The following is a 24,894-nucleotide window of genomic DNA, read 5'->3' on the forward strand; positions in this document are numbered from 1 at the left end:
GCGTTCACCCCGCCCCTTCTGTTGAAAAATTTTTAAGAATCTATTTCAGGGTGTGGCCCTGGGAAGCCAGCAGCCATATCACTTTCAGCATAAGGAGCAGGGTGGTGCCCAGGCTCACAGCGGAGGCTGGCGGCTTGCGAATGTGCCCCTGATACAGACGACTGCTGAGGTCTGGGGTGTTGAATCCTCCTGGAGCTGGACTTACATGTAGCTGCGGTTGTCCAACACGAGTACTGAGCCGTCACTCAGCTCAGCTACTAGTGGATGGGAGAGATGGCTTAGTGGTTAAGAACACTTGTGGCTCTTACAGAGGACCTGGGCTCAAGTGGCAGGATCCACGTGTAACTCCATTGCCAGGGGATCTGACACTGTCTTCTGGCCTCCAAGGACATCCGGCATGCACTTGGTGCACAGACATAAATGCATGGAAAACATTTATACAGTTTATACATTTACAAAATTTTAAAAATGATTTAACATATTTAATTTTTTCTTTATGTGTATGTGTGTGTCTGTCAGTGGGCATGTGTGTAGGTGCCTGTGGAAGCCAGAAGGTGTCAGATCCACTAGAACTAAAGTTACAGGTGCTGGGAGCCGAACTTGGGTCCCCTGGAAGAACAGAAGACACTTTTAACAGCTGAGCCATCTCTCAAGCCCCTTGGTTACTTTTCCTGTTGCTACCACCAAATGCCCGAAAAACAAACAAACAAACAAACAAAACAAAACTTTGGGGAAGAAGGGCTTATTCTGGCTTAGACCTTGAATCATGGAGGAGTAGAAATGGTGCAGGCTGCTCCGTGGTAGCAGCCATGAGTGGCCAGGACTCTACCTCAATACTAGGAAGGCCAGAAAGCAGGAAACAAACAGGATATAGGGCTGGGCTATGTGGGACCAGGCTATAAAGCCCCAGCAACCCACTTCCTCCTTCCTCCAGCAAGGTTGCTCTTCTGAAACTCGACAACCTTCCAAAAGATTGCCGTGGCTGGGGAACCATGCGTTTAGATACATGAACCTATGGGAGACACAACAGGGCAGAGAAGAGCCTTGAAACTGAAATAACCAGACGTTCTGCTTCTCCTCCAGAAATAAAGTGTCCTGCTGGACTATTTCATTAACATTAAATAACGGGGATCAAATAGAAACTTTAAGAGTTATTGTCTGAAACTTTAAAAGTTATTTTCTATTTCGTCCTGGGTTCAGACCAGGGGGACAAATGGCAGAACCACCACTGACCCCTGGTCGGACGCAGAAGCAAAGAGGGAGGCAGCCTTGGTTGGTTAGCCCTAGGGGTAGTTGGCTCCCAGAGCACAGCTTCTCGGGAGAAGATGACGCTGCATTTCATTTCAAACAGGGAAAGGGATTTTGCTGATGTGTCTTTTGTTGTTGTTTAGTTTTTCAAGACAGGTTATCACTGCGTAGTTCTGGCCATTTTAGAATTCTCTATGTAGACCAGGCTGGCCTCAAACTCACAGAGAGCCACCTGCCTCTGCCTACCGAGTGCTGGGATTAAAGGCATGCGGCACAACACCCAGTTCACTGATGGGTCTTTAGTTTCACTTTCTGATTCATTCAAGAAGGATCTTGTCGTTTAATTGTTATGTTTTGCACCTGCACGCATTAAACTCCACCATCAAATGTTTCTCATTGCATAGACTTTTCAGGCTAGTGAAGAAGGACAATATACCTGGCCTTAATTCCACATATCAAATGAAAAAGGAATGAGTTTTGGTCCCAGGATTATTGGCCCTTTTCTGAAAATTCCAGATCTGCAGGCAGCAACAAACTGCCCTTTTTTTTTTTTTTTTTTTTTTTTTTTTTTTTTTTTTTTGGTTAGCAATGGTGAACAGCAGTTAAATGCATGAGGGAGTAGAATTCAAGATCATTGTCTTTGCTTTGAAGAGCTCATTGGAGTAAGTGGGTAGAGGAAGTGGTGATTAGGTGGCTGGGAAGGTAGCTCAGTCAGCAGAGCCTTGCAAGCATGAGGGCCTGAGTTTGGTCTCCAGAACCGACACTGTAATAGCCAGGCATGCCTAGTTCTTTTGTCAGCTTGACACAAGCGAAGGTCATTTAGGAAGAGGGAAGCTTAACTGAGGAAAATGCATGTATAACTATAAGAATGCATGTAGACAAGTCTGTGGGGCATTGTTTTCTTGATTAATGATTGATGTGGGAGGCCCCAGCCCACTGTGGGCAGTGCCATGCTGTGCAGGTAATCCTGGGTGTTATAAGAAAACAAGCTGAGCCGGGTGGTGATGGCACACACCCTTTATCCCAAGCATTTGAAAAGCAGGAGTTCGAGGCCAGCCTGTTCTATAGGACAGCCAGGGCTACAAGAAAGAAAGAAAGAAAGAAAGAAAGAGAGAGAGAGAGAGAGAGAGAGAGAGAGAGAGAGAGAGAGAGAGAGAGAAAGAAAGAAAAAGAAAGAAAAAGAAAAGGGAGGGAGGTTGGTCATGGCATTTATCACTGCAATAGAAAGCAAGTTAGGGTGCTGCACTCTTTCAAAAGAAAAGGTGGGCGGTGCCTGAGCAGTGATATTCAAGATTGTCCTCTGGCTTTCACATGCGTGTACACGCACATGCACGAGATTGGCTGGCGAAGAACACACAGTCATATGCAAACATTTGCTGAAGTGTACGTGTACGCACATAGCACACGTGATCTGGGACACACATACATACTGTGATCTCTGTGTGAATAAACCAGATCCCCTTGGGGAAAAAATAGTCACTTGGCTCGTCCCCAGATTCCAGATCAACAGGCACCATGCCCAGAACTTCAGGACAAAAGAAGGGTTGAACTTGGAAAACTCCAAAGGCAAGTCCAAGTGTGTAGGCATTTGGTCAGACACACGATTTCACTGTGAAATTCGAGGCACAATGAACGACACATGATATGACAAGAAAGCCAACACTGTGTCTCATTTTATTTCTACCTAAAGTGACAGCAGGGAGTTATAAGCACAGCCAGGCCCCAGGACCCCATGGACCCTGGATAAGGCTTCGTGGGAAGGCTCCACAGTTTTGCTGGGTGTTTTCACTGAGTAAGGAAAATGCAGGCTTCTAGGAGTGCTGTGGGATGAAGAAAGCAGGGCATTCAGAAGCAGACTTTTTTTTTTTTTTTTCCCAAATCTATATCAAGGAGATCTCAAAAACCATTTCCTAGCCCTCGTCCCACCATTGTGAGCCAGGGCTTGCCTCATCCGTCCTCTTCTGGCAACTGTGGCCTCCTGGGAACACAGGACATCCCCTGCCCTGACCTGAGGGGCACTTGACTCCACTCTAAGTGAATTAGTTCACGCCACTCAAGTTCACAAGGCACTGGTCCCCTGGCTCCTGAACCGCCCATGATGAAGGCTGATCTCTGTGCTTAATCTGCAAACACTGGCTGAGCTCCTGACTGTGAGTGGCTGTGCCGTGAGCTGCGGACAGCGTGGGCAGACAGCTGTCCTCTGTACCGCTGCTATCTGTCCACCCAGTGCGGACCACACCTGCAACACCTCAGCCTGAGAAGCCCGCTCAATAAGGAATATGTCTCCTCACTTGGGGTATCAGCATGGGGCGCCTGATAATCCTCCTTTTTTGCAGGATGGGGTATCCCAGGCTCGCTAAAACCCCAACCTCTGTTGCCCGGAACCAGCAGAACCCACAAACTGTGGTCATCAAAAATGTTTCTAGGCATGACCAAATGTCTCCTTTGGGGACAACATCAGCCTAAGTTGATTCTGGGTCTGCTCCTGCTCCTGGACCTGACAGCATCTGCCAGGCCTCTGCCTCTGAGTGGGGACCAGATGTACGGGCTGAAGAGGCCACTGTGCACTGTGAGCCAATGCATGCTGGAGCTTGAGGATCGCTTTGAAAATTTCAGCAATCTCTGTGTAGGTGTGTGTTTGTGTGTATGCCTACATATGCACACACACACATGTATAATACATATTTGAACATTTTTTTTTGAGACGGGGTTTCGTGTACCTCAGGCTTTGATCTCCATTGGTAGCCACGGATGACTTTGACAACCTCTACCTCTCAAGTACAGGTGTGCATCACTACACCCAGTGGTGCCAGAGGCTGAACCCAGGGCTTTGTGCATTTGAGGCAAATACAAATGCACTCTGACTCACTGAGAGATGTCTCCAGCCACTCTTCTAAACAGCTGTCAAGAATTAAATTATTATCAGTACATTTCCTACATCTGAATTTATTTTGTCACGTGTGCGAGTGCTTTGCCTGCATGCATGTCTGACCACTGCATGCATGCCTGGTGCCCACAGAGGCCAGCAGAGGGTGTCGGATTCCCTGGAACTGGTACTACAGATTGTTGGGAGCCGCCTCATGGGCAGGGGTTTGGAACCGAACCTGTGGCGTCTGGAAGGGCAGTCAGTCTCTCACCCCCTATGCCATCTCTTTGGCTCGACATTTTAAGGTTTTGAGGAGGTTGCATGTCTGTGTGCACCTTGGCTCCCAAACCTTGACTTTCTCCCATGTTGGTTCCTGGGTAAGTATATTCAGACCCTACTCACGGGAGCTGGAACACTGCTTCAGATGCTCGATGGCCGTGACGTATTTCTGTCCCAGATACTTTTCAGATGTTGTCTTGTCGTGCAGCTTGCTCAGACACTCAGTGTTATCATTGAACAGCAGGTTTTTGGTGTTAGAATGAAACAGGCAAAACTCCGATGGACACTTCGATCCATATCTTCCAAACAGAATCTACATCAAAAGAGCCAACAGTCTGTGAGTGGTCACAGGAGGAGGGATGGGAAAGGCAAAGGTTCTTCCATTTTGGGTAAGTAGAATTGCAGAAAAGCAGCAGCTGCTTTTCCTGCCTGGGCTGACTCCTGTCTGGGCTCCTGGTAGCTCGCCCACTCCAGCCAGGGCCCAGGGGCTCTGATCTTGCCTCCCACATCTTTCCTCCTACTGAACCTGTTATCAACTCCTGTAGAACTTCTTGCTGGTGATAAGAGGTCAGGTGAAGATTTTGGAGGTCCTCCCATGAAAGCTGATCATCTAGAACATTCCCAGCTGTCCAGAGGGGCAATTTGAGTCAGAAGCCTCCCGTGTTTCTATGAACTGGCCCACTGCAGGACATGCAGTCTCTCTCAGCTGCAGCCCATTCTCTGAACCCTCAAAAGTATACCCAGGGCCATCATGTTGTGACAGGAAAATAGACTAGAACAGGGAACCCCAGAACACAGGCAGCCTTAAATTCATGGATGTGAGGGTCTCTACAAACACCAAGGCCGACAGAGTGTCAATCCACATGAGAGGAGAAGGGAGTTCTCTTCAACACGACTCAGGGGCCAGTGTTGGGACAAACTTCAAAATATCTGACACTGAGTAGTTTATTTTAGGCATATTTAAGCACAGCACAATTTGGGGGAGAAAGTTTCCTGATGATGATGAACTCAGCCCCGTATGTGCTACAAAGCCTAAGGCAGGCTTACATCAAAACTCTTGTAAGTTGCAAGCGGTGTCTTCCATGAAGACAGGACCTGTAGGTTAAATGAACAAGCAGGCTCCTGATATGAAAAATGAAGCTCTTGATAAGGGCCTCAAGGAGGGTAGCGCTAGAGATTGACGGAGACAAACGGGAGAGTCTGGAAACCAGAATGGCCTGGCTGTACAGACAGCACAGAAGACCCCAGGCTGTAAACCATGTCGGTTTCCAGTCTCCTTGCTGGAAAACAGGCTGTACATCTCTTCCTTGAAAAGACAGCACTGCATGTTTAATATTCCTGATCTCCCTAGTGCTAATCTGTGAGCCTGAGAACCTCGTGTCTCTGTCATATGGAACTCACTCTGTGTTTGCTGCTTTGCAGCCTTTGTCCTGAGCACTGAGTGAGCATTTGCCCTCTGTCTGATATGGGTCATGGGAGGAAGCAGCAGGAGGGGAAGGTCAGAACTGTCTCTGGGCCATACACAAGTTCAAATCCAGGAGCAGAGAGTCCAGGCAGAAGTCTAGATGGCTCCCTAGAAAGACTCAGAGCATGACGCAAATGACATCCCCAGCGATTAAGCAGAGGGGCTGGAAAGAGAGGCTTGAACACATGAACCACCTCCCGACAGGAGTCCATGCAGTGAGGAATGTGGGCTGCTGGTGTCCATACCTGTTGGTCAAGCATCACCCGCTGAAGGTACTGCACCTTGTCCGTCCGAGACACCACAGCGTGGTTGGGGGCTATGGCCAGGTGACAGTTCTTTGCCTCAGTCACAGGCTTCCGGGTGTCATCAAGGCACAGCAGCTCAAACTCCTCCTGCTTCAAGTCCTTGGCCCACTCTTCAGTGTTCTTTCCTGGTGAGAGACAGGTATCACTAGCCATGGCTGGTCTGCTCGGCCAGGGCATCTTTGCATGGGCATGAGATATTCTGGAAAACCCACATGGGCTATGCTGATACGCAGGAGGCAAAAATGAAGCTTTACCCTGCACAGGCTAGTCGGGCTACAGCTGTGTAGTATTTGTGGTGCTTCGCCATATAGGAGAATCCTATGCAATAACAAAGGGGTGATGCTCATCCACATGGTACCAAGGCTGGTGCTCAAAATCACGATGCTACGATGAAAGAAGCCAGCTACAGAAGGCCACAAATGACTGCATTTATGAGGGCAGGCAAAGCCATGGAAACAGGAAGTAGAGCTTGAAGAGTCAAAGATGGTGGGCTGCCAACAGATGCAAGGGGTTCTTCCTGTTGTTCAAATGACTGTTCTTTTACGTGTGTGTGTGTGTGTGTATTTGTGTGTGTAGCGTGTAGTATGCGTGTTGTATGTGTGTGTGCACATAAGTACAAGTGTGCTTGTCTGTGCAGGTATGTGTGGAGGTCAGAGGTTGACACCTGGTATCAAGATACCTGGGGTATCTTCCCCAGTCACTTCTTCGCTCATTTTTTGAGACACAGTCTTCCACTGAACTCAGAGCTTATTGGCTCAACTGGAAGGCTAGAAGGCTCAGGATCCATCTCCACCCCTACCATCTCCAGAGCTGGTACATGACACCTCACTTGCCTTCTTACAGGGGTGCTAGGGATCAGAATCGGTTCCCAATGTTTGCATAACATGCTCTTTACCCACTGATGTATCTTCCCAGCCCCCTCCTTTTACAAAAGGACTCCATCTATGCCACAGTTTCCCGTCAGTCCCAAAAAGAGGACACAGGCTGACTAGCCTTTGTTCAGATGTCTGGGACTAGAAATGCTCTTGCTTTAGAATTTGTTCAAACTTTAGAACATTTGCACATGTGTATATAAAGAAGTATTGTGAAGGTGGCAATGCAACAATATCCCGGTGTGTGTCCGTCCTGTGCGCAGTACAGGCGCCATCTGGAGGGGACACTGCACGGTGTTCCCAGAGTGACTGCAGTCTGGCTGGGACTCGTCAGATGAGCTCAAGGGCAGGGTTTCCCACTCGTTGCATAACATGTAGTGTTGAAAAGTTTCCAATTATAAAGCATTTCCAAGCTCAGACTTTCAAATACAGACAACTTTTTCCCTCTCATTTCAGTGCAATATGGGAAAAAATGGGGAATTCCATGGGTTTATCAAATATGTCTAGTCAATTCAAACAAACATAGGAACTTAAATAAACATAATAAACTCAAATAAACATAATAAACTTAATAAAATATTAAGTACCTGAGAACCTTAAAATTAAATCTGGCATCAATCTGATCCCTGAGTATCACCCAGGCTGCCATAAATTTCAGGTTTAGGAGGAGGCAAAGCCTGGGTGTGCAAACACGGGTTTGTCGTCCAAGCTTGCGCTTGACTCTCCTTCCTTGGGAAACCCTCACCTTCCTCCTGGGTCCCTCTCCTTAATACTGAGTGTTTCAGACCCAGGGGTCTCCTAACACATGCACGACCATCCAGAGACAACAGGCAGGCAGAAGGAAAGGGGAGAAGGGGCTGAACTGACAGTTTACTGAACAAAAGAGCAAGTCGCCTTCAGAGGCAGAGCTGAGGAGGCGAAGGAGAGACGTGCAACTGGGAGAGTAGTAAACGGATGGCAGGAGCTGAATGCCTAGTTTTGTTTTCCCGATATAGAGACCAGAAGAGGGCATCTAGAGACCAGAAGAGGGCATCTAGAGACCAGAAGAGGGGATCCAGAGACCAGGAGAGGGGATCCAGAGACCAGGAGAGGGGATCCAGAGACCAGGAGAGGGGATCCAGAGACCAGAAGAGGGGATCTAGAGACCAGAAGAGGGGATCCAGAGACCAGGAGAGGGCATCTAGAGACCAGGAGAGGGCATCTAGAGACCAGGAGAGGGCATCTAGAGACCAGGAGAGGGGTTCTTGTTCAAATGTTGGCTGGCACATTTTCTTCATAACATTCATGCTCCTGTGGATCTTTACTCACTGACTCTCAAGGCTTCACATGGAGCTGAAGGGAAACTTCTATTTCCCTTTTTGATAAAAGATATTTACTTACCTGCATTCAGTTATCATTACTGTCTGTATTTGTTTCATCTGGAACAGAGAGACATCGAGTTTCCCCACAGATGCACCTGCTACCAATTATGGCGGCTGCTGCTGGTGGTGGTGGTGGTTTGTGTAGATTCGTATGTGTGTATATGTGTGTGTATGTCTGCGTATGCCTGTGCGAATGTGTGTGTGTGTATGAATGCGTGTATGCATACAAATGTATGTTTATGTGTATGTCTGTGTGAGTGTCTCTATGTGTGTAAATCTGTATGTGTGTATATATATGTGTGTGAATTGCTTCAAAATCACTGTAACACCACAGATGTCCCCATGCTGCCTACTTTCAGTAGAGACTTTATAATTCCCCAGTTGGAGTGGTTCATGCCTATAACTTCCAGAACTCGGTTTACCAAGACAGGAAGACTTCCATGAGTTCAAGACTCATGTGAGGTGCATGATAAGTCCCAAGTTGAGTTATAAAATTAAAGCCTGTCTTTAAAAAAAAAATAAAAATAAAACCAAATTCAAAAAAATTTGGAATTCTTCTAGTCAAGAGTCTGAAGTAGTTCTACTATCTTTTCAAATACAAACCCAGAGGAGAGGGCATGCGACGGTGCCAGGGATTGCTCTGAAGGAGGAAGCGAATGTCTTTACCTACCATCGGTGTTCTGCAAGACAGTGGAGTCCTTCAAAAATGCAACGTTTCCTGAGTTCTCAGCCAGACACCTAAAACAGTTTCCCAAATAACACACCACAAGGGAGAAAACATTAGACTTTTCATAAATATTTGTGACATGCATTCCAAAAACTAAAACATGGAAGCAAACAGGCAAAAAGTTGAAAATATTTCCAGGAACTCATTACTTAACATGTCAGCCTACACGCATCTGTCTGTCTTTTCTCCTTCTGAAACCCCAATGAAATGACACCAATGCGATTTCTATTTTTTTTAGCCCATAAACTTAGGAAAGAGCAAGAGAAGGTAATGATGACACCCTTCAGAATCTGGAAAGACAGTGGCCAAGCTGTACCAGCCTATACAAAGGCAATATAAGGGAGAGATTTTTTTTTCTTTTTTTTTACAAACTACATTTAATACCATTAAAGGTATGAAAGAAATGAAGCATTCATGAAGCAAGTAAAGGAAGCTCAAAAAATGAGTAACTGTGATAGAGAGAGGTTAGGAAGTAAAGGGGGTTGAGGCGAGAGAGGTGGCTCAGGAGTTCAGACAACTGGCTGCTCTTCCAGAAGAGCCAGGTTCGATTCCTAGCAGCCACACGAAGGCTCAAAGCAACCTGTAAGCCCAGGATTCCCTCTTCTTGATTCTGAGGGCACCAGGCATGTAGGCAGTATGTAGATACACATGCAGGCAAAACAGATGTAAAATGAATAAATACATTTTAAACAGAAACTAAAAATAATCCTCAACATAAAACGCTTTAAAGTGATACAGGATTGAAAGATTCAGCCAAGAAAACATGGCAGAAACTGGAAGTGAATCAACGGCTAATGAGTTCTAGGAAATCACATAGTGAGCCACAGGAGAGTCTGCAGTTTAAAGAATGAGGCTGGGGGAGAACTTAGGGAGGAGAGGATAGAAACTGCCAATAAAATAAGTCCCTCCAAACTGAATAATCTGATGGAATGCCCACCAACTGCCCAATCTAACAAAGTAGAAAGGGTTCACATAGAGAAATGAAGTTTCAGAACACCAGAGATTAAGCACATGGGCTGAGGAGATGGCCTAGAATATAAAAGCTCTTGCTGCAAAGCTTGATGATGTGAGTTCAACTCTAGGCACCTCCATGCCTGGCTAGGGACACACACTCTTGTGCCATGTACTTAATATGGGAACGATGCTGGAGTAGCTATGGCACTGTCTTATCACATCGATAAGACAAATCCAGTGTTAAAACAGGGGAAATTTGTGGTTTAGGTAGTGGAAGAGCAGGAGCCAGTGTTGAGAGGGAGAGGGAGAGGGAGAGGGAGAGGGAGAGGAGGATGGGGAGGGGAGGGGGAGGAGGAGGGGGAGGGGAGAGGGAGGGGGAGAGGGAGAGGGAGAGGGAGGGGAGAGGGAGGGGGAGAGGGAGAGGGAGAGGAGAGAAGAGAAGAAAAGAAAAGAAAAAAAAGAGTGGTGACTGAGTGAGGGGAAGAGGGCGGTGCTTACTAGAATTCTCCCCACAAAACACTGAAAACACTCTCTACCCGTTGACTTTGAGGGTCTATGTGGATTGCTGGCTGGACAGTAAAGCTGAGCTCTGCAGGCCTGCCGACCAGTGTCCACTCTCTGGGGTGTCGGTGAAATAGGAGGCTCTTGCTCCTGCTGCCCATCTGATTCCTGACTCTGGATGACAACCCCCCATCCAGAACCACAGTGTCACAGCTGAGGCCCCATGCTGGTGGCGCTGCCGCGGGTTCACCTGAAAGCCCCGGTGTAGCCAGAGTATCTCTCTTTGCTGTTGGGAGCACATTTATTCTTGCCGTTCTTGTCACCAATACACAGGGCACAGAGGCTGGATTTGGGGTCAGCCCCAGGGGCGCAGCTTTGCGTAAAGAATTCATCTGAAAGGAGGGATGAAGGTGAGTTGGTGCTTCCAGCCAGGATCAACACAAGGCCTTTACTCAGCAGCAGATGACATAGCTTGGTCTCAGCTCAGCGTGTAGACCGCACAGATAGGACACACATCATCAGGGACTGACATCCCACCACCAACCAAAGACCCCCTGGAAATCAGAAAAGCCTCAGGCTGAAGGCATGGACAGGTGTCTGTCCAGCTGCTGCTCGGAGGAATCACGCCTGCGTGGAGGGCCCTCTCATCACAGCCTTGTGTAGCAGGAGCTCTGCTGAAGACTATGGTGGTTCTCTGCCACAGAGCCTGCTGGCCTCCTGGTCCACAATCTGACTTCTTATTTTTAAATCAGAAACAGAACCCCCCTGTCTTCTCCCTGGGCACCCAGCTTCTCAATAAAAATAAGGTGCCCAATGGCTGGTACGCCCCATGGTACTAGGTAGATACAATCACATATGTTCGGGAGTGCTGGGTGCCGACTCCCTGGAAATATTCTTAAAAGGCATAGGTTTTTAAATATACACTAAAACGTTTGAAAATGCCGTTTTAAATTGCATTCTTGCCTACATCAGAAAACTCAAGCTATCTTACCAGACTTAGGATTACAAAAAGACACATGCAATTGTTAGCAGTTCAGCTGGCTGCTAATTCGCAAGGTTGGGCATATATTAGTTTTTTAATTAAATGATGTTGAGCTCTGGCTCTCCATGAGCGGGGGTGGGGAGTTGGGGAAGCTTTAGGAGGTGTTCTGTAGGGAAAAAAATCCTAGGTACCCATGGCTCCATGAGGTGAGCACAAGGAGAACCTAGTTATTCTAAAACAGACCCTACAGCTACAGCCAGTCAGCAAACCTCCTGCCCTCCCCCTTCCCTAAGGTTTCGCAGCCTCAGGCACTCACTGCCCCACCCAGGATGGTCCTCCCATGGGACGCTCCCACACGCTTACCAAACTTGCAGGATTTGGTCTGGTTGACAAGCAGGCCCATGGGGATGTTCCAGCCTGCGGTCCTGTCCACGCTGGTGTGGCAGGACTTCTCGCCTCTCACGGTGCTCCAGGTGAAGCCATCGTCTTCTGCTCTAACTGCTGCCACGGCAAAGTACCCTTGCACAACAGATGACAGAGAGGCAATCTTAGCCGCCAGGGTGCACGTGGGTTCTAGTACAGTGTCTCCAACCCAGGCCAAAAATACAACAGATTGGCCATTGTTAGGAGGACGAAAGAAAGAGGAAAAGGGAGAGAGGGAGGGAGGGAGGGAGGGAGAGAGAGAAGGAGGGAAGGAGAACCAAAAATGTTCTGTGTCAAACGGAAACTGATCTGAGTTATGAATAAAATAGTATGAAAACTGACCCTTTAGGGGATAACAATGGGCTGCCTCAACCAGCCACACAGCGTTGCTGAGTTACAAACCTTTTCCTTGGGTGACAGACCCTGGGTAATGAGAGTGGCCTCAGCAACGCACAAGCTACTGCCTGCAGTTGTGTCAGGCGACAGCGGTGATGACCGCTGGATCAGTGCTGGGGGCATGCACCCAGGACCCCCCAGAGCTGAGGTCAACCAGCCCAGCACGGGGAGGGAGCTTATGTGATTGCCATCCTCCTCCTGCAGGTATCTGACACCCCCACTGCAGGCAAGCACCAAGGCTTCCAAAGCCTAGCAAGCTCCGACTCCCGAGGGCAGCCGGGGCTAGCGCACAGAGCCTCGAGCTTGATGAGGCTAGAAGTCCTGGTTCAAAGCTGGGATGAGCACCAGCATCGTATACTGCTGTGAGACCTGGGAAACTCTCTGGGCCACTGTTTCCTTAGATATAACGGAGGAGCAACATTTCCCTTTGCATACAACCCTGGACCACATGAAAGTTCTTCACCAAGTGTGAAGGTCCACACAGAGATTAATTATAATTATTCCTCCGTGTATTTGCATCTGTACATAACGGTTTCTGGGGTGAGCCTCTGTGTGCTTAGGTGAGGTTTCTCTGCCTCTTCCTGAGCATTGGCTTGCTTTTGGCCGTGACTTACCTTCCACTGGTCTTTCCACACAATCAGAACTGTTGCTTTTGGAGGATTCTGAAGGGACAAAGGCAAGCGAAACATTATTGACTACTCAAGATTTACTAAAAGGTCACAAACTTTTAAATCCCCCTACAATACGAAATCAAACTCAAAGAGAAGGCCTTGGTATTTCAGTTCAGCAGAGATAAATACACGTTCTCATCATAGACAAGGGCATGGATAACCACAGCGGGGTGTTATTCATGATAACTGCCAGATGGAACTTGCCCAGATGCCCATCCACAGGGACAATGGTGAAGAGCCACACAACAGATTACACAACTGTGAGACTGACTAGTCAACAGCCACAGCTCGTGTAGCTGAATAGCACAAAAACAATGCCTTGCAAGACACGTCAAACATTAAACACACGTTTCTTTTTCTACTGATTTAAAAGAGAGGCGTGGTGATCTGTGTCTCTGGAAATCAGGACAGCCACAGCTATTAGGGAGTATGATGACAGCTGGGCACAAGGTGACCCCTCATCTGGGTGTCAGTACAAGGTGACTCCCCCTTTCTGGGCGTCAGTACATGAGTGCTATTTGTGAAATGACACTGGCTTGTTTACTTGTATACTTTTTTGAGCCGTTTTTATGAAAAGAGTGTAAATTGTATCGTGTGTGTGTGTGTGTTTGTGTGTGTGCAGGTGCATACAGCATATGCGTGCATGTGTGGAGATCAGAACAGTCTGGGGGAGTCAGTTACTTCCACCATGTGGGTCCTAGGCATCAAACTTAGGTCATCAGGCTTGGCAGCAACTACCTTTATCAGCTGGGTCATCTCAGCATCCCCAAAATGCTGTTGTTTCTGTTTTAATCAAGAAGTAAACCACCTGTGATTTGTCAGTTTGGGGGGTGGGGTGGTGAGGTGGGTAGCAAGGCCCCTTTTGTTTATTCTTTCTTCTGCTTCTCCCGCCATCTTCCTCGGGATCTAGCGAGTGTGGCCACACCTCCCAACTCTCACGTCAGCCTCAAATGGAATAACCCGGAAAGGACACCCACTCCACTTACTCTGGTTCTCCGCCAGGACGGGGACCAAACCACACTTGCCCGCAATGTAGATGTACCCTCCATCCAAGCTCATGGCGTCAGCGTCCCCCTTCTGCAGAGACAGAGGCAGTCACCCACGCTGCAGAAACCTGTCTTCTCTCCTGCTGTCCTCACAGCTCTTGGGGATGGCCTCAAGCAGCACGGTGCTTGAACTGAACACCCCAGGGGCATACCACCAGACTCTCAGTCCTCCGCCACGTCTTTGTGCTGTCTCCCACACACGGGAGACACCAACTCTCTGAGAACAGGACCCAGAGCATTTCTGTGGCTCTTTTCGAACCAGCCTCATGCGTGGAAGACATGACAGGAACAGCCACTCTCGGCTAACTTCTGCTTTTTAACGCAACACTCGGAGCGGCAGCCACAAGTGTGTATAGAATAGACTCAGGGTTAGAATGAACAAGCCACAAACCCAATACAGAGATGTGGATTTATCAAGACTGCAATGTTCCTTTGCCCAGTCTTTTTTTTTTTTTAATACATTAAACCTAATCAGAGAGGAGTAGAGATTTGGCTCAGCACGTAAGGGGTCCCATTGCTCCCCTAGAGAACTGAGTTCAGTTCCAGTACCAGCATGGCAGCTTACGATTGTCTCTAGCTCTAGTTCCAGGGGCTCAGACATCCTCTCTGGTCTCCCAGGGCCCTGCCTTCCTGTGGTTCCCTTACATTTATTCAGGCACTCACACATATATATAAACTAAACTAAATATTTTTAAAATGCTTCCCAAGGTTGAGTATAGATATGGGGAAATATTCATGATATACTGCTTAAGAAGGGGTCAGAAGTATGTAACCCATACAAACCAGAGGTGCTCTAGGCTGCATGTACAGAGGAAGCTGGGAATCCCAAAACTCTCATTGTAAATACCTCTGTATGCAGCCACATACAGGTGTGTGTAAGAGAGAGATACAAAACAATTCTGTATTTTCCAAATTAACCTGATAACCCTAAATTGTTCTTTTAATGAAAAAGGTGGAAATGCCACAACTAATTGTTTCTCAGACGTAGAAGGGTGCTCCTTCATAGAACGCATGAATGGTCCTGATCCCACCCTCTTTGAGTGTGCCTTCTTCATAGTGGCCTCCTGGGTGACCGAGCTCACAGTAAGCAGAGGACCAGGGCCTATGCCTCTAAGAAGCCCACTGCCCACACCATGGGCCACTGGCTCCTTACCATGATCGAGATGATGCAGTCTTCTGTGGAGGGGAATGAGGCACAGGTGATCCTGCCGCCGCTGGCTCGGCTCCACTGGTCACACTTGTGCTTCTCCTCACTGCCCACTGCACACCACGTGACCCGATTACGTGTGGCTATCACATCCTCTGGCTCTGTGAAGGAGGACAATGGTGAGCAACGCTTAGATGCTGCCTCATCCCCACCTCTGTCTTCCTTGAGGACCATGCTCCTGCCCAGATCTGCTGAGACAGAAGAAGCTGAAAGTAATGCGTTCTTCCCTTGTCCACATCCCAGCTCTCCATCTACTTCAGGCCTTGATGAAGGTTTTCTGTGGCTCATTGATGTTCTTTTGGAGGGCTTCCCTCCATCATCCATCCATCCATCAGTCCCTAGTGGAACCATGTGCCTAATGTTCCATCATCCCTCAGAATAAAAGCTCCATGACAAGCAAAACTAGTGTATACCCCAACAGCTGGCTCAGAGGAGCTTGACTCAGCTCTGACCACCAACGAGATGCACAGCCACCAGCGAGTACCATAGTATAACCTCCTGTTTCACCCAGACTCCCTAAGGCCCCAACAGCAGGATAAACACAGCCATGTTCATTCACCCCACTGTAGTCTCTCCAGCCAAGTCTGAATCCCAGCACAGAAGGGGTGTTCTACCTAGCCTCTGGAACAATCCCTCCAGAGCCTGGCTTTCTTGGCTCATGTCTCTATTTCTCACTTAATAAGAGGCCTTGGGATCCTGACATACACAGAGGAATATGAAAACACCAATCCGGGGCCTGGGACATTTTTTTGGAGACACTTCTCACAATGACTTGATTGACAGAAGACGCATGCCTGCACGTCAGTCCCACCCGTGGTTGAGAGACCATCCCAGAGCAGAGCCCACCCACAGTTTCCTGCCTGCCCCAGGCACCCTTGGGTTCCTGCCTGGGGATCACTTACTTTTCCTCAAGTTCAGGATGGACGTGATATAGTTGAAGGTCAGGTAGAGTCCAACGTCTACATACGGGGGAACCCGCTCAAATCCAATGGCAGAGTCCTTGAACAGCAGATCCCTCTGTCCCTCGGAGGAGACAAAGAGCTGGAACTCCGATGCTTTGTCTTTTCCATAAGTTTCCTGTTTAAGGGAAAATAACATTATGGCCACCCGCAGTAGGCAGAAAGGAACCAACACCCAATGTGCAAGTGGCTACCGGGGGCTTGGGGATAATTCAAATGGAGCAGGCGCCTCAGTTGATATCCTTGCTCATGGGGACCACCCCCATTGCAGAGACACAGGCTCAACTACAGCTTACTCCCCAGAAAATGGTTTTGTCCCAAGGTCCTTGGGGTCCTAAGACTATCATCTTGTCCCCACTCCTGCTCTGCTGGAGCCCAGGAGAGCCTGCCGGGAGCTGATGCTGGAGAAGGGTCCAGTGATTCTGCTGTCCAGAGGAGAGTCAGAGTCCTTAAGCTAGCAAACTCTCTCTGCTACAGAAATTAGGGAAGAAGAGATCCTCGTCCCCACACTGAAGCAGGGAAGGGGGACGGCGTGTGGGTGCACCTGCGACTGGCTGAGGAGTTCCCAGATGGCATCTTCCTTGCCGTTCATACTTCGGGCCACTACAGTGTGTGAAGGCACTTGGGCCAGGTGGCAGTCCTTGTACTCCGTCACCGGCTTCCAGGTGTTGTCCGGGCAGAGCAGCTTGTACTGGTGCCAGTCAGCCCTGTTCGGTAGCTCCTCTGGGGGGAAGGGAGAGGTGAAAGGATGAGCTGACGCTTGGCCGTGGCCACGCGCTGTGGCTCCCCTTCTCCCCAACAGAATCCTGACCACAGAGTTGACAAAACTGAATAAAAAACACAGAACTGCTCCCTGAGCACTCCGAGAGGTAAAGAGACGTCGCCAGAAGGTCCCTGGGGCGTGCTAAGACCAGAGCCTCCGGCTCGCTGTGTTGTACTGGGAGCCGTGAATGCTGAAGCAGCTGCTTCCCGTGATTCAGGGAGGCAGAACAAGCTCCATCAAGGTCTCCACAGCCTCTGACAGAAAGGTCCTTGCAATCAGATGGGTCCAAGATGTCACTGTCATGCTATACACACATACACACACACACACACACACACACACACACACACTGCCAGTACAGTACTTGAGAGATAGATCAGGAGTTCAAGGACAGCCTTATCTACATAACAAGTTTGAGGCCAGCCTGAACTACATGAGAACCTGTCCCAAAAAGCAGAAAGAGGAAGAAAATGGGAGAGGGGAAGCTACCTCACCCATATCTCCAGGAAGAGTAGAAGTGACAAAAATTTGGGCCTGAGGAGATGGCTCAGCTGCTGGAGTGCTTGCTGCAAGTGTGGCAACCTGAGCCCAATCCCTCAGAACTGATTTTTTTTTAAGGGTTGTGGTGGGAGGGCTGGTGGGGCACATTTATAATCCAGGTGCTGCGGAGGCAGAGGCAAAGGGGTCCTCGGAGCTTGCTGGCCACCCGGTCTAGTCAAAAAGGCAAGCTTAAGGTCCAGTGAGTGAACCTGTCTCAAAACTAAAACATACATAGCATGCAATAGAGGAAGACTCGCAAAGTCCTCCTTTGGTTTCTGCCTGCACATGCATGTGCGTGTACACTGCACACACACACACACACACACACACACACACAGAATAAATGAATAAAATGAGAGGGGCTGGGGATACAGCCCAGTGAGAGGGTGGGAAAGAAGGAGAGGTGGGATAGAAATGTTAACTATGGAAGATGTGTTCCACATACCTTCTCTCTCCTGTCAGAACCACTGAGTTCCCCATATATTACAACTACAGGTCAATCTCTGACCCTCAATGTTGACTAGAAAACAGAATCTCTTCTAGTGCTCAGTCAAACGTGTGTGAACTTAGAGTCCAGAGACACAAGCCAGAGAAGCTCATTTTGCAAAGCCATGTACCTCTTGAAGAACACATGGCAAGCTCTTTGGTGAGAGTTTCCACAAGGTGAAAGAGAATGAAGAAAGTGTGGGAGATTTCAAGAGCGTGAAGTTGGAGGTGGAGAGATGGTTCAGAGGTTAAGAGCGCTGGCTGCTCTTCCAGGGGACCTGAGTTCTATTCCCAGCAACCAGACAGTGGCTCACAACCACCTGTTATCTCCAGCTCCAAGGCATCTGACACCCTCTTCTGGCCTTCTTGGGCAACAGGCATTCATGTGGTACACGGACATCCATACAGGCAAACACCAATGCACAGAAAATAAAAATTAGTTTTAAAGTGTTTTGTTTTGTTTTGTTTTGTTTTGTTTTGTTTTTTTCAAACCTAAAACAGGAGGTGGACCCAGTAGGCAATCTGATATAGAGTGTCTGGTAACTGAGGATCTGGTGACCTGCAACCAGGATTATGATGAAAGGACACAGGAGGCAGCTGTGCCCACAGTTTCTCCCTTGCCCTTACCAAATATCGTGCTTGCTCTGGTAAAAGCCACATCTCCAGCGTTGTCTCTCAGACACCTGCAAAATGAGAAGAAAGCAGCTAAAGACCTGGGGTCCTTGACCACATGGCTCTCTCTCTCCAGACAAAATGGCCACAGCGTCTGCCCCGCCCACATGGGAGGGGAAAGGAATCGAGCAGGACAACCCAAGATGGTAGGAGAGCAAAGTCAGATTTGATGTAACCGGAAAGGGCCATAGCCAGGTTGCCTTCCATCAACGTGGTATAGTTTGGGGCCTTGTTGGGCCTCTAGGGGCTGGAGAAGACCATGAAGTCGAGAGATCAGCCCCTTCCTGGGCCTTGGGTTCTCCGTCTGCACAGAAGGGAAAGCCTATCTGCACCCCTCAGCAGGTAGTGCACTAATGGCACCCTGGCCTGAGGCTGGCGGCCATGGGCCACCGGGGAGAAGAGAGTATCACTCACCTGAAGGCACCTGCATAGCCGGAGTATGGCTCCTCCGAGGAGGAGGCACATTTGTTCTCTCCACTCCCTGCACACAAGCTGCACAGGTTGGGAAAGCTGTCCTTGTTGACACCAGGAACACAGCTCTTTGAGAAGAACCTGGACACCGCTGTCAAACACAGAAGCAGAGCACAGAGTGGAAGCCAGTCCCAACCACTGAGGCCCTGTCTCCCAGCAGACTGGAAGGGGCCTCCCACAGACGGAAGGCCCCTTCCTCCACCCTGCAGGCCAGGCAGGCACTGATGTGGGCTTGGGAACTCAGGCACACCTCCTTGCCCACAGAACAGCTACTGGTGTCTCCCGTAGCTGATGGTGTGATAGCTCCTTCATCTAGTCGGCCAGCTGCCCTCTGCCCAGCCTCAGACTCATCCCCCATAGGGACACCCACCCAAAGCTGCCTGTGTCTACAGTGAAAATAGAAACTCCCACCTGAAACCACCAAGGATCCCCCAAGCCATTTTACCTTCCTCGATGGGTACAGGTGGCCCTTCCCAATTCAGGTATGGGCGAAGTGTCCCTATCGGAATGTTCCACCCAGCACTCCTGCCAAAGCCAGTGTGGCAGGACTTCCGGCTCCGTAGTTGGTTCAGATGAAAGGTACTGCTGTTCTTCACGACGGCTACCGCATAATAGTGAGTCCGGGGCTCTGCACACGAGCAGAGGGAATAGACAGGGCTTAGCCTGGACAAGAGGGAGAGGGACAAGCCACTCTACCCAGGCCCCTGTAGGAAGGGGACCCACACATCAGGAGGATCTGTCTTCACCCAGAGCCCAATGACTCAGTACCCCAGTGTGTGATGCTAACTAGGTCCGCCTGTTTGTGTTCACCCGTTCCCACTCCACAGAGCCCGACCCACAGCCGCAACACGGACATGAGGTCTCGGGGTCCCCGGGGAGGACTCACGTATTTTGGTTCCATAGACCTCGGCTGCTACAGGCCGCAATTTGTAGGGAGGTGGTCCTGCATCGAACAGTGATCCGCCATCGAGAGCCATAGCATCAGCTTTGTTTGACTAAAAGAAGATGGGCCAGACATGCTTCAGGAGGAAGGATTTGGGGGCTTTAGCCTGAGTTCGTCTTACTCATGTCCATATAGGAAGATGATGGCACAGGTCAAAGGTCATTTGCTGTGAGCAGTAGGCACCACCAGGGCTTTAATCCTGAAGTTGTGTGTGGCCCCTAGAGATGTCTGTTTACTTTGGTCACACTGTTTGTTCTACATACTTTATCCCTTGTTCTTGGTTTCATATGTATTTTCAGTCTTGGGATGTGTGCCGTGTGTGTGCTCTCACAGAGAGGACATGTGTGCTCTCACAGAGAGGACATGAACAAGCGCAGGCCAGAGCTTGACTTCCAGTGTCTTCCTCCACCTCTCTCCACCTTATGTTTTGAGACAGAAATCTTTTCCAAACCTGGAGCTCACCAGTTTGTTTAGGCCCCAGAGGCCCTCCTGTCTCTACTTCCTGGACCCTGGGATCATGTGTGAAAGCTACTGCATCCAGCTTTTGCATAGGTGCTGGAGGGCGAATAAGCATCTTTTCAATGTCTAGAGTCCTGGCCATCCCTGCCCAACAGTGGGGATATGGCACCTATGGCTGTGTCAGGCTTATTTCTCAAGGGTTTAGAGACATTACACAGTCATCAAATTGGCTGCTTAGACATTTTTAAAAAAAATAGTTCTATGAACAATGTGAAATAAGACTCTCATTACGGCTCGGTGCTGTTATGGCTGCCAGCGGGTTGACGGCGAGCGCCGCCGGCTCGGCCAGCGAGGCCCCCGAGGTTCCGGACAACGTGGGCAACTGGCTGCGCGGCGTCTACCGCTTCGCCACCGACCGGAATGACTTCCGGAGGAATTTGATCCTCAATTTGGGACTCTGCTGTGGGAGTGTGGCTGGCCCGGAGCTTGAGTGACATTGATTTGATGGCACCTCAGCCAGGGGTGTAGCCAGATAATGGAACTCCTGTGTACTCATACTTTTCAAAGACAGCCCTCTGTCTATGACCACAAGATCCAGTCCAGGGTGGCACCGAAGCTGAGCCCCTCTTCTTGCCTGAACTTCGACCCCTGGCCAAGCTCCCAGCCTCAGCTCAAGTGTTGCCTCTGCACAGTTCTGTGTGCAGTTCCCAACTTCCTACAGAGGGCAGTCTTTGCCCTTGTCCTGAAGAGTAGGAATGATTCTTGAAAAATATTACAAATAAAGCCTGCACTCAAAAAAAAAAAAAAAAAAAAAAAAAAAAGACTCTCATTACTCCATAGAACTCCTCTCAACATCAGTTTCTTTCTTTCAATAGCAAGAGACACCAGTTCCTGTGGTGAGGACCGCTCCCAACCAACAGATGCCCAGAAAGTAAAGCAGAGGGAGCAGAGATGGGACTTTCCAGTTGGACCCTTGCTTTCCTTCATTCAGGCTGGGGTATTAGCTTACCATGATGTCACGGATGCAATGTCTCGTGGAAGATCTCTTGACACAACTGAGTGGTTGGCCACCCATTTTCTTTATCGCCTTCTGCCACCGGGAACATTTTTGTGCCTCAGGTTTGGACACAGCACACCATCGAACAGTTGTCTTAGCCAGACAGAGTCCTGGGGGGAAGAGAGAAAGGAGCTAGGAATCTGGCAAGGTCGTGGGGTTCTAGAGACTGCCTTTGGCCTATGCCCTCCTTTTTTCCACGTTACATGGTCATGTTCAGTTGCTCTGCTCTAGATGCTAACCTTCTGGGCCACAGGAGGCCCTGGGCCACAGGAGGCCCGGCCAGAGGCCTGAGATTCGGCAAGTTAGAGGTGACGGTGCCCCTAGGTTATCTTACGTTTTATGACTGTTGTGTTTCCTACCCCTTAAAAGAGGATCCACTGCAAAGATGGTTTATTGACTTCCACCTGTCTTGTCCTAGATGACCCTGGCAGGGTATCAGGGGAGGGATGTGGCTCGTGTTTTGCTTTTATGCAAACTGGATCTTAATGCTGCAAACACGGGAAACTCCACGCATTGATGGAGTGATGAGACTGTGAAATGATGTAGCCACTTTGGGAAACAGGTTGGCAATTGCACATAGAAATAAAAACAGATTTACAGAAATATTTAGCATTAATATTCATAGCAGCATTATTTTCAACAGCAAATAAATAAATAAATAAATAAATAATAAAGACAAAGCAACAAAAATATGTAACTACCTAAATATGTAACTAGCAAATGGCTGAACAAGATCTGTACATCCTTTCAATGGAATATTATTCAGCTATAGAAAGAAAAGGAGTGCATGCATGCTATAAAACGAAGAAGCCTCGTTTATTCTAGGTGAGGGCAGCCAAGTACAAGACGAAATGTTGGGTGACTCCACTAATGTGAAAGGCCATAGAGGGCTCTTTTTTTGTTGTTTGTTTGCTTGCTTTTTGAGACAAGGTCTCTCCTTATGTAGCCTTGGCTGTCCTGGAACTCATTGTGGAGACTAGTGTGGCTTCCTCTGCCTCTGCCTCCCAAGTGCTGGAATCAAGGGTGTTTACCACAACACTTGACCAGAAAAGATGGAGTAATGGATGGAAAGTCAACTGGTGGCTCCATGGTGTGTGTTCTGGGAATAGAATGCAGGTCTTCAGTCTTGGTGGCAAGCACCTTTACCCACGGAGTCACCGCGTCCACCCTTCGGTGTGATTTCTGTCAGCACCCCCACGCTTCCAGGCACTGTGTAGCCTTATCAAGTTATATGACTTTCCAGCTCAGTAGTGTCTGGGGCACCAGCGCCACTGACCACTGGGCTAGCCTGCCTGTATGAGATACCTGAGTTAGATATGGGCGCAGCTGCAGGAGGACTAAGAGAGGGTGTAGGGTCAGACCATGGAGGGTCCCCCATGCTGCTACAAAGAAGCCTTCGTAGGGGACAGTGAAGCTGGGACTCACAAGAGAGGGTGGATGGAGATGGAAATGCTGCCTAGGGAAGGGGCAGAGTGGAATGACAGAAGATGTGGCCAGGGAATCAATGAGGAAAGGCTGGTCTGTATGTGATGAGGGGACAGCATGGGAACAGAGAGGGGCAGGAATAGGGAGTAGGGGTAGCTGGGTAATGGGTGAGCTCTGGAGGGAAAGGGAGACCACGAAGAGGGGAACCGTGTCTCAAGCCAAGAAATGCACACGCAAGGCAAGAAGCCAAATGGGGGAGCTCTTTCCTGCTCCTGGGGGGCACAGCCAAGGTGACTAAAAGACCAGGGCTTTGCCAAGCTCCCTAGTTTCCCACCCTGTAAATACCAGTGCTCAGTACAGAGCACACTCCCTCCCCAGCCCCCTGTGAGCCCCGTGCTGGAAAGGAGCGTGCTCACAGCAGCCTGTCCCTGAAGGAGGCAGGCATTGTTTCCTGATGGGACTGGGGACCGCTGCAGCAGACAAGCACCCTGAAGACTCAGTCCTCTGAGTCTGTCCTCTCGCACCATGTCATTTTTCACAATGAAGAAATCAAGGGTCAGAAGAGCGATGCGCAGTCTCACAGTCCTTGCAGAAGCTAGAGTCTAAACTCGGGTGCCCTGTGTGCCTTACATTCCTTCCCAAAGAATGGGACAGCACATCCCCAGCAGGTGACACCCCCAGGCACCTGCACTCACCAAGGGCCTCAAGAAACAGCAACGCAGGGATGAGCAGCTTCATGTCTGTGGTCTTGGAGGACCTAGAGGGTAAGCCTGGCCTCTGCACCCTCCCTGGGGCCCTTTATCCATGCTGGGTGACCTCACAAGACCAGCCCCGCCCTGTTGCCCAATAGGCCTGCCTTCAATCCCCATCCCCTCAGCCAGGTGTGTTAGTTCTTAGAGGCCAGGCTCCTGGAGCCAGGAAGGAGGAAACAGGGACTCCAGTCCCTCCTGCGGGTGCTGCTGGTACAGGAAACCTGGTAATTTCCTTAATCCCCACCCAGTTTCTCTGGGATCATTGTCACAGAGTTATGGTCCCCAACTCTTACCCTTCCTCTGTCTCCAGTGCCTTCTGGAGGTGGGACGTGGGGCAGGGGTCTTTATGTGTGGATTGCCTTGACCTGCGACACTGAAGCCACACAGGTCAGGCAAATGCTCTCTCTCCGTGGCTGGACAAGGAGTGGGGGCTTCTGAAGAAGAGCCAGCTCCTCATTCTGGCCACAGCAGCAGCCTGGAGACAGCTGCGGGGACGGTGGCGTCAGCCTAGACTTGCACACAGGCTTCCCGTGGGGTTCATGCTGCCTTGAGACCCATGATTCAATCCCCGGAAACAGCCTAGGACCTCAGGAAGGAATGCCACCCCGTGCTGGCCTATGTCCCCTCGTTTGCTAATGAGGAAGGGGCCCTGGCACTTGACTTCTTTCCTTTTCTTCCTCCTTCCCTCCCTTCCTTCCTTTTCTCTCTTTCTCTCTCTGTATGAATGTGTGTCTGTTCCTGTATCTCTCTGTGTGTGAGTGTGTGTGTGTGTGTGTGTGTGGCTCTGTATCTGTGTGTGAGTGTGTGTGTTTGAGTGTGTGTGTCTCTGTGTGTGTGGGGGGTATGTTATGTTATGGTGTGGGGCGTATGAAGCTGAGAATTTCAACTTCATTTTAATGACTATCTTAAGTGTGATATTAAAGGCAAGCCATGTTAAGATATATTTTGAGTTCTGTGTGTGTGTGTGTGTGTGTGTGTGTGTGTGTGTGTGTGTGTGTGTAGGGGTGGTGGGGGGGTATATGCACATGAATGCAGGTACTCATGGCGGCCAGAGGTTCAGAGAC

At 49.3% G+C, this 24,894-nt stretch overlaps 1 protein-coding gene and 1 pseudogene across 1 annotated transcript; one reads left to right on the forward strand and one right to left on the reverse strand.

Moving 5' to 3' along the window:
* Window positions 1-2,893: 2,893 nt before the first annotated feature.
* Ltf (lactotransferrin) lies at window positions 2,894-23,834 on the reverse strand. The gene is made up of 17 exons (XM_021654676.2): window positions 23,774-23,834; window positions 21,606-21,763; window positions 20,081-20,189; window positions 19,640-19,822; window positions 19,138-19,285; window positions 18,679-18,734; window positions 16,807-16,985; window positions 16,206-16,380; window positions 15,250-15,404; window positions 14,037-14,127; window positions 12,994-13,041; window positions 11,924-12,079; window positions 10,829-10,970; window positions 9,067-9,134; window positions 6,104-6,288; window positions 4,517-4,706; window positions 2,894-3,068 (listed from the first exon to the last, which is right to left on the reverse strand). The coding sequence occupies exons 1-17, from the start codon at window positions 23,814-23,816 to the stop codon at window positions 3,034-3,036; spliced, it is 2,121 nt and encodes a 706-aa protein (XP_021510351.2). The 5' UTR covers window positions 23,817-23,834; the 3' UTR covers window positions 2,894-3,033.
* LOC110559310 (mitochondrial import receptor subunit TOM6 homolog) lies at window positions 20,895-21,402 on the forward strand (annotated as a pseudogene).
* Window positions 23,835-24,894: the final 1,060 nt, after the last annotated feature.

Source organism: Meriones unguiculatus, chromosome 6 (assembly GCF_030254825.1).
Source record: "Meriones unguiculatus strain TT.TT164.6M chromosome 6, Bangor_MerUng_6.1, whole genome shotgun sequence".
Classification (NCBI taxonomy): domain Eukaryota; kingdom Metazoa; phylum Chordata; class Mammalia; order Rodentia; family Muridae; genus Meriones; species Meriones unguiculatus.

Excerpts from the sequence above, each read along its gene's own strand:
- Ltf (XM_021654676.2), bottom strand. The coding sequence starts at position 23,816 with ATGAAGCTGCTCATCCCTGCGTTGCTGTTTCTTGAGGCCCTTG. Across the intron at positions 20,190-21,605 it reads ATTGCATCCGTGACATCATG|TCAAACAAAGCTGATGCTAT; the intron begins GTAAGCTAATAC and ends ATCTTCTTTTAG. Across the intron at positions 16,381-16,806 it reads AACTCCTCAGCCAGTCGCAG|GAAACTTATGGAAAAGACAA; the intron begins GTGCACCCACAC and ends TCCCTTAAACAG.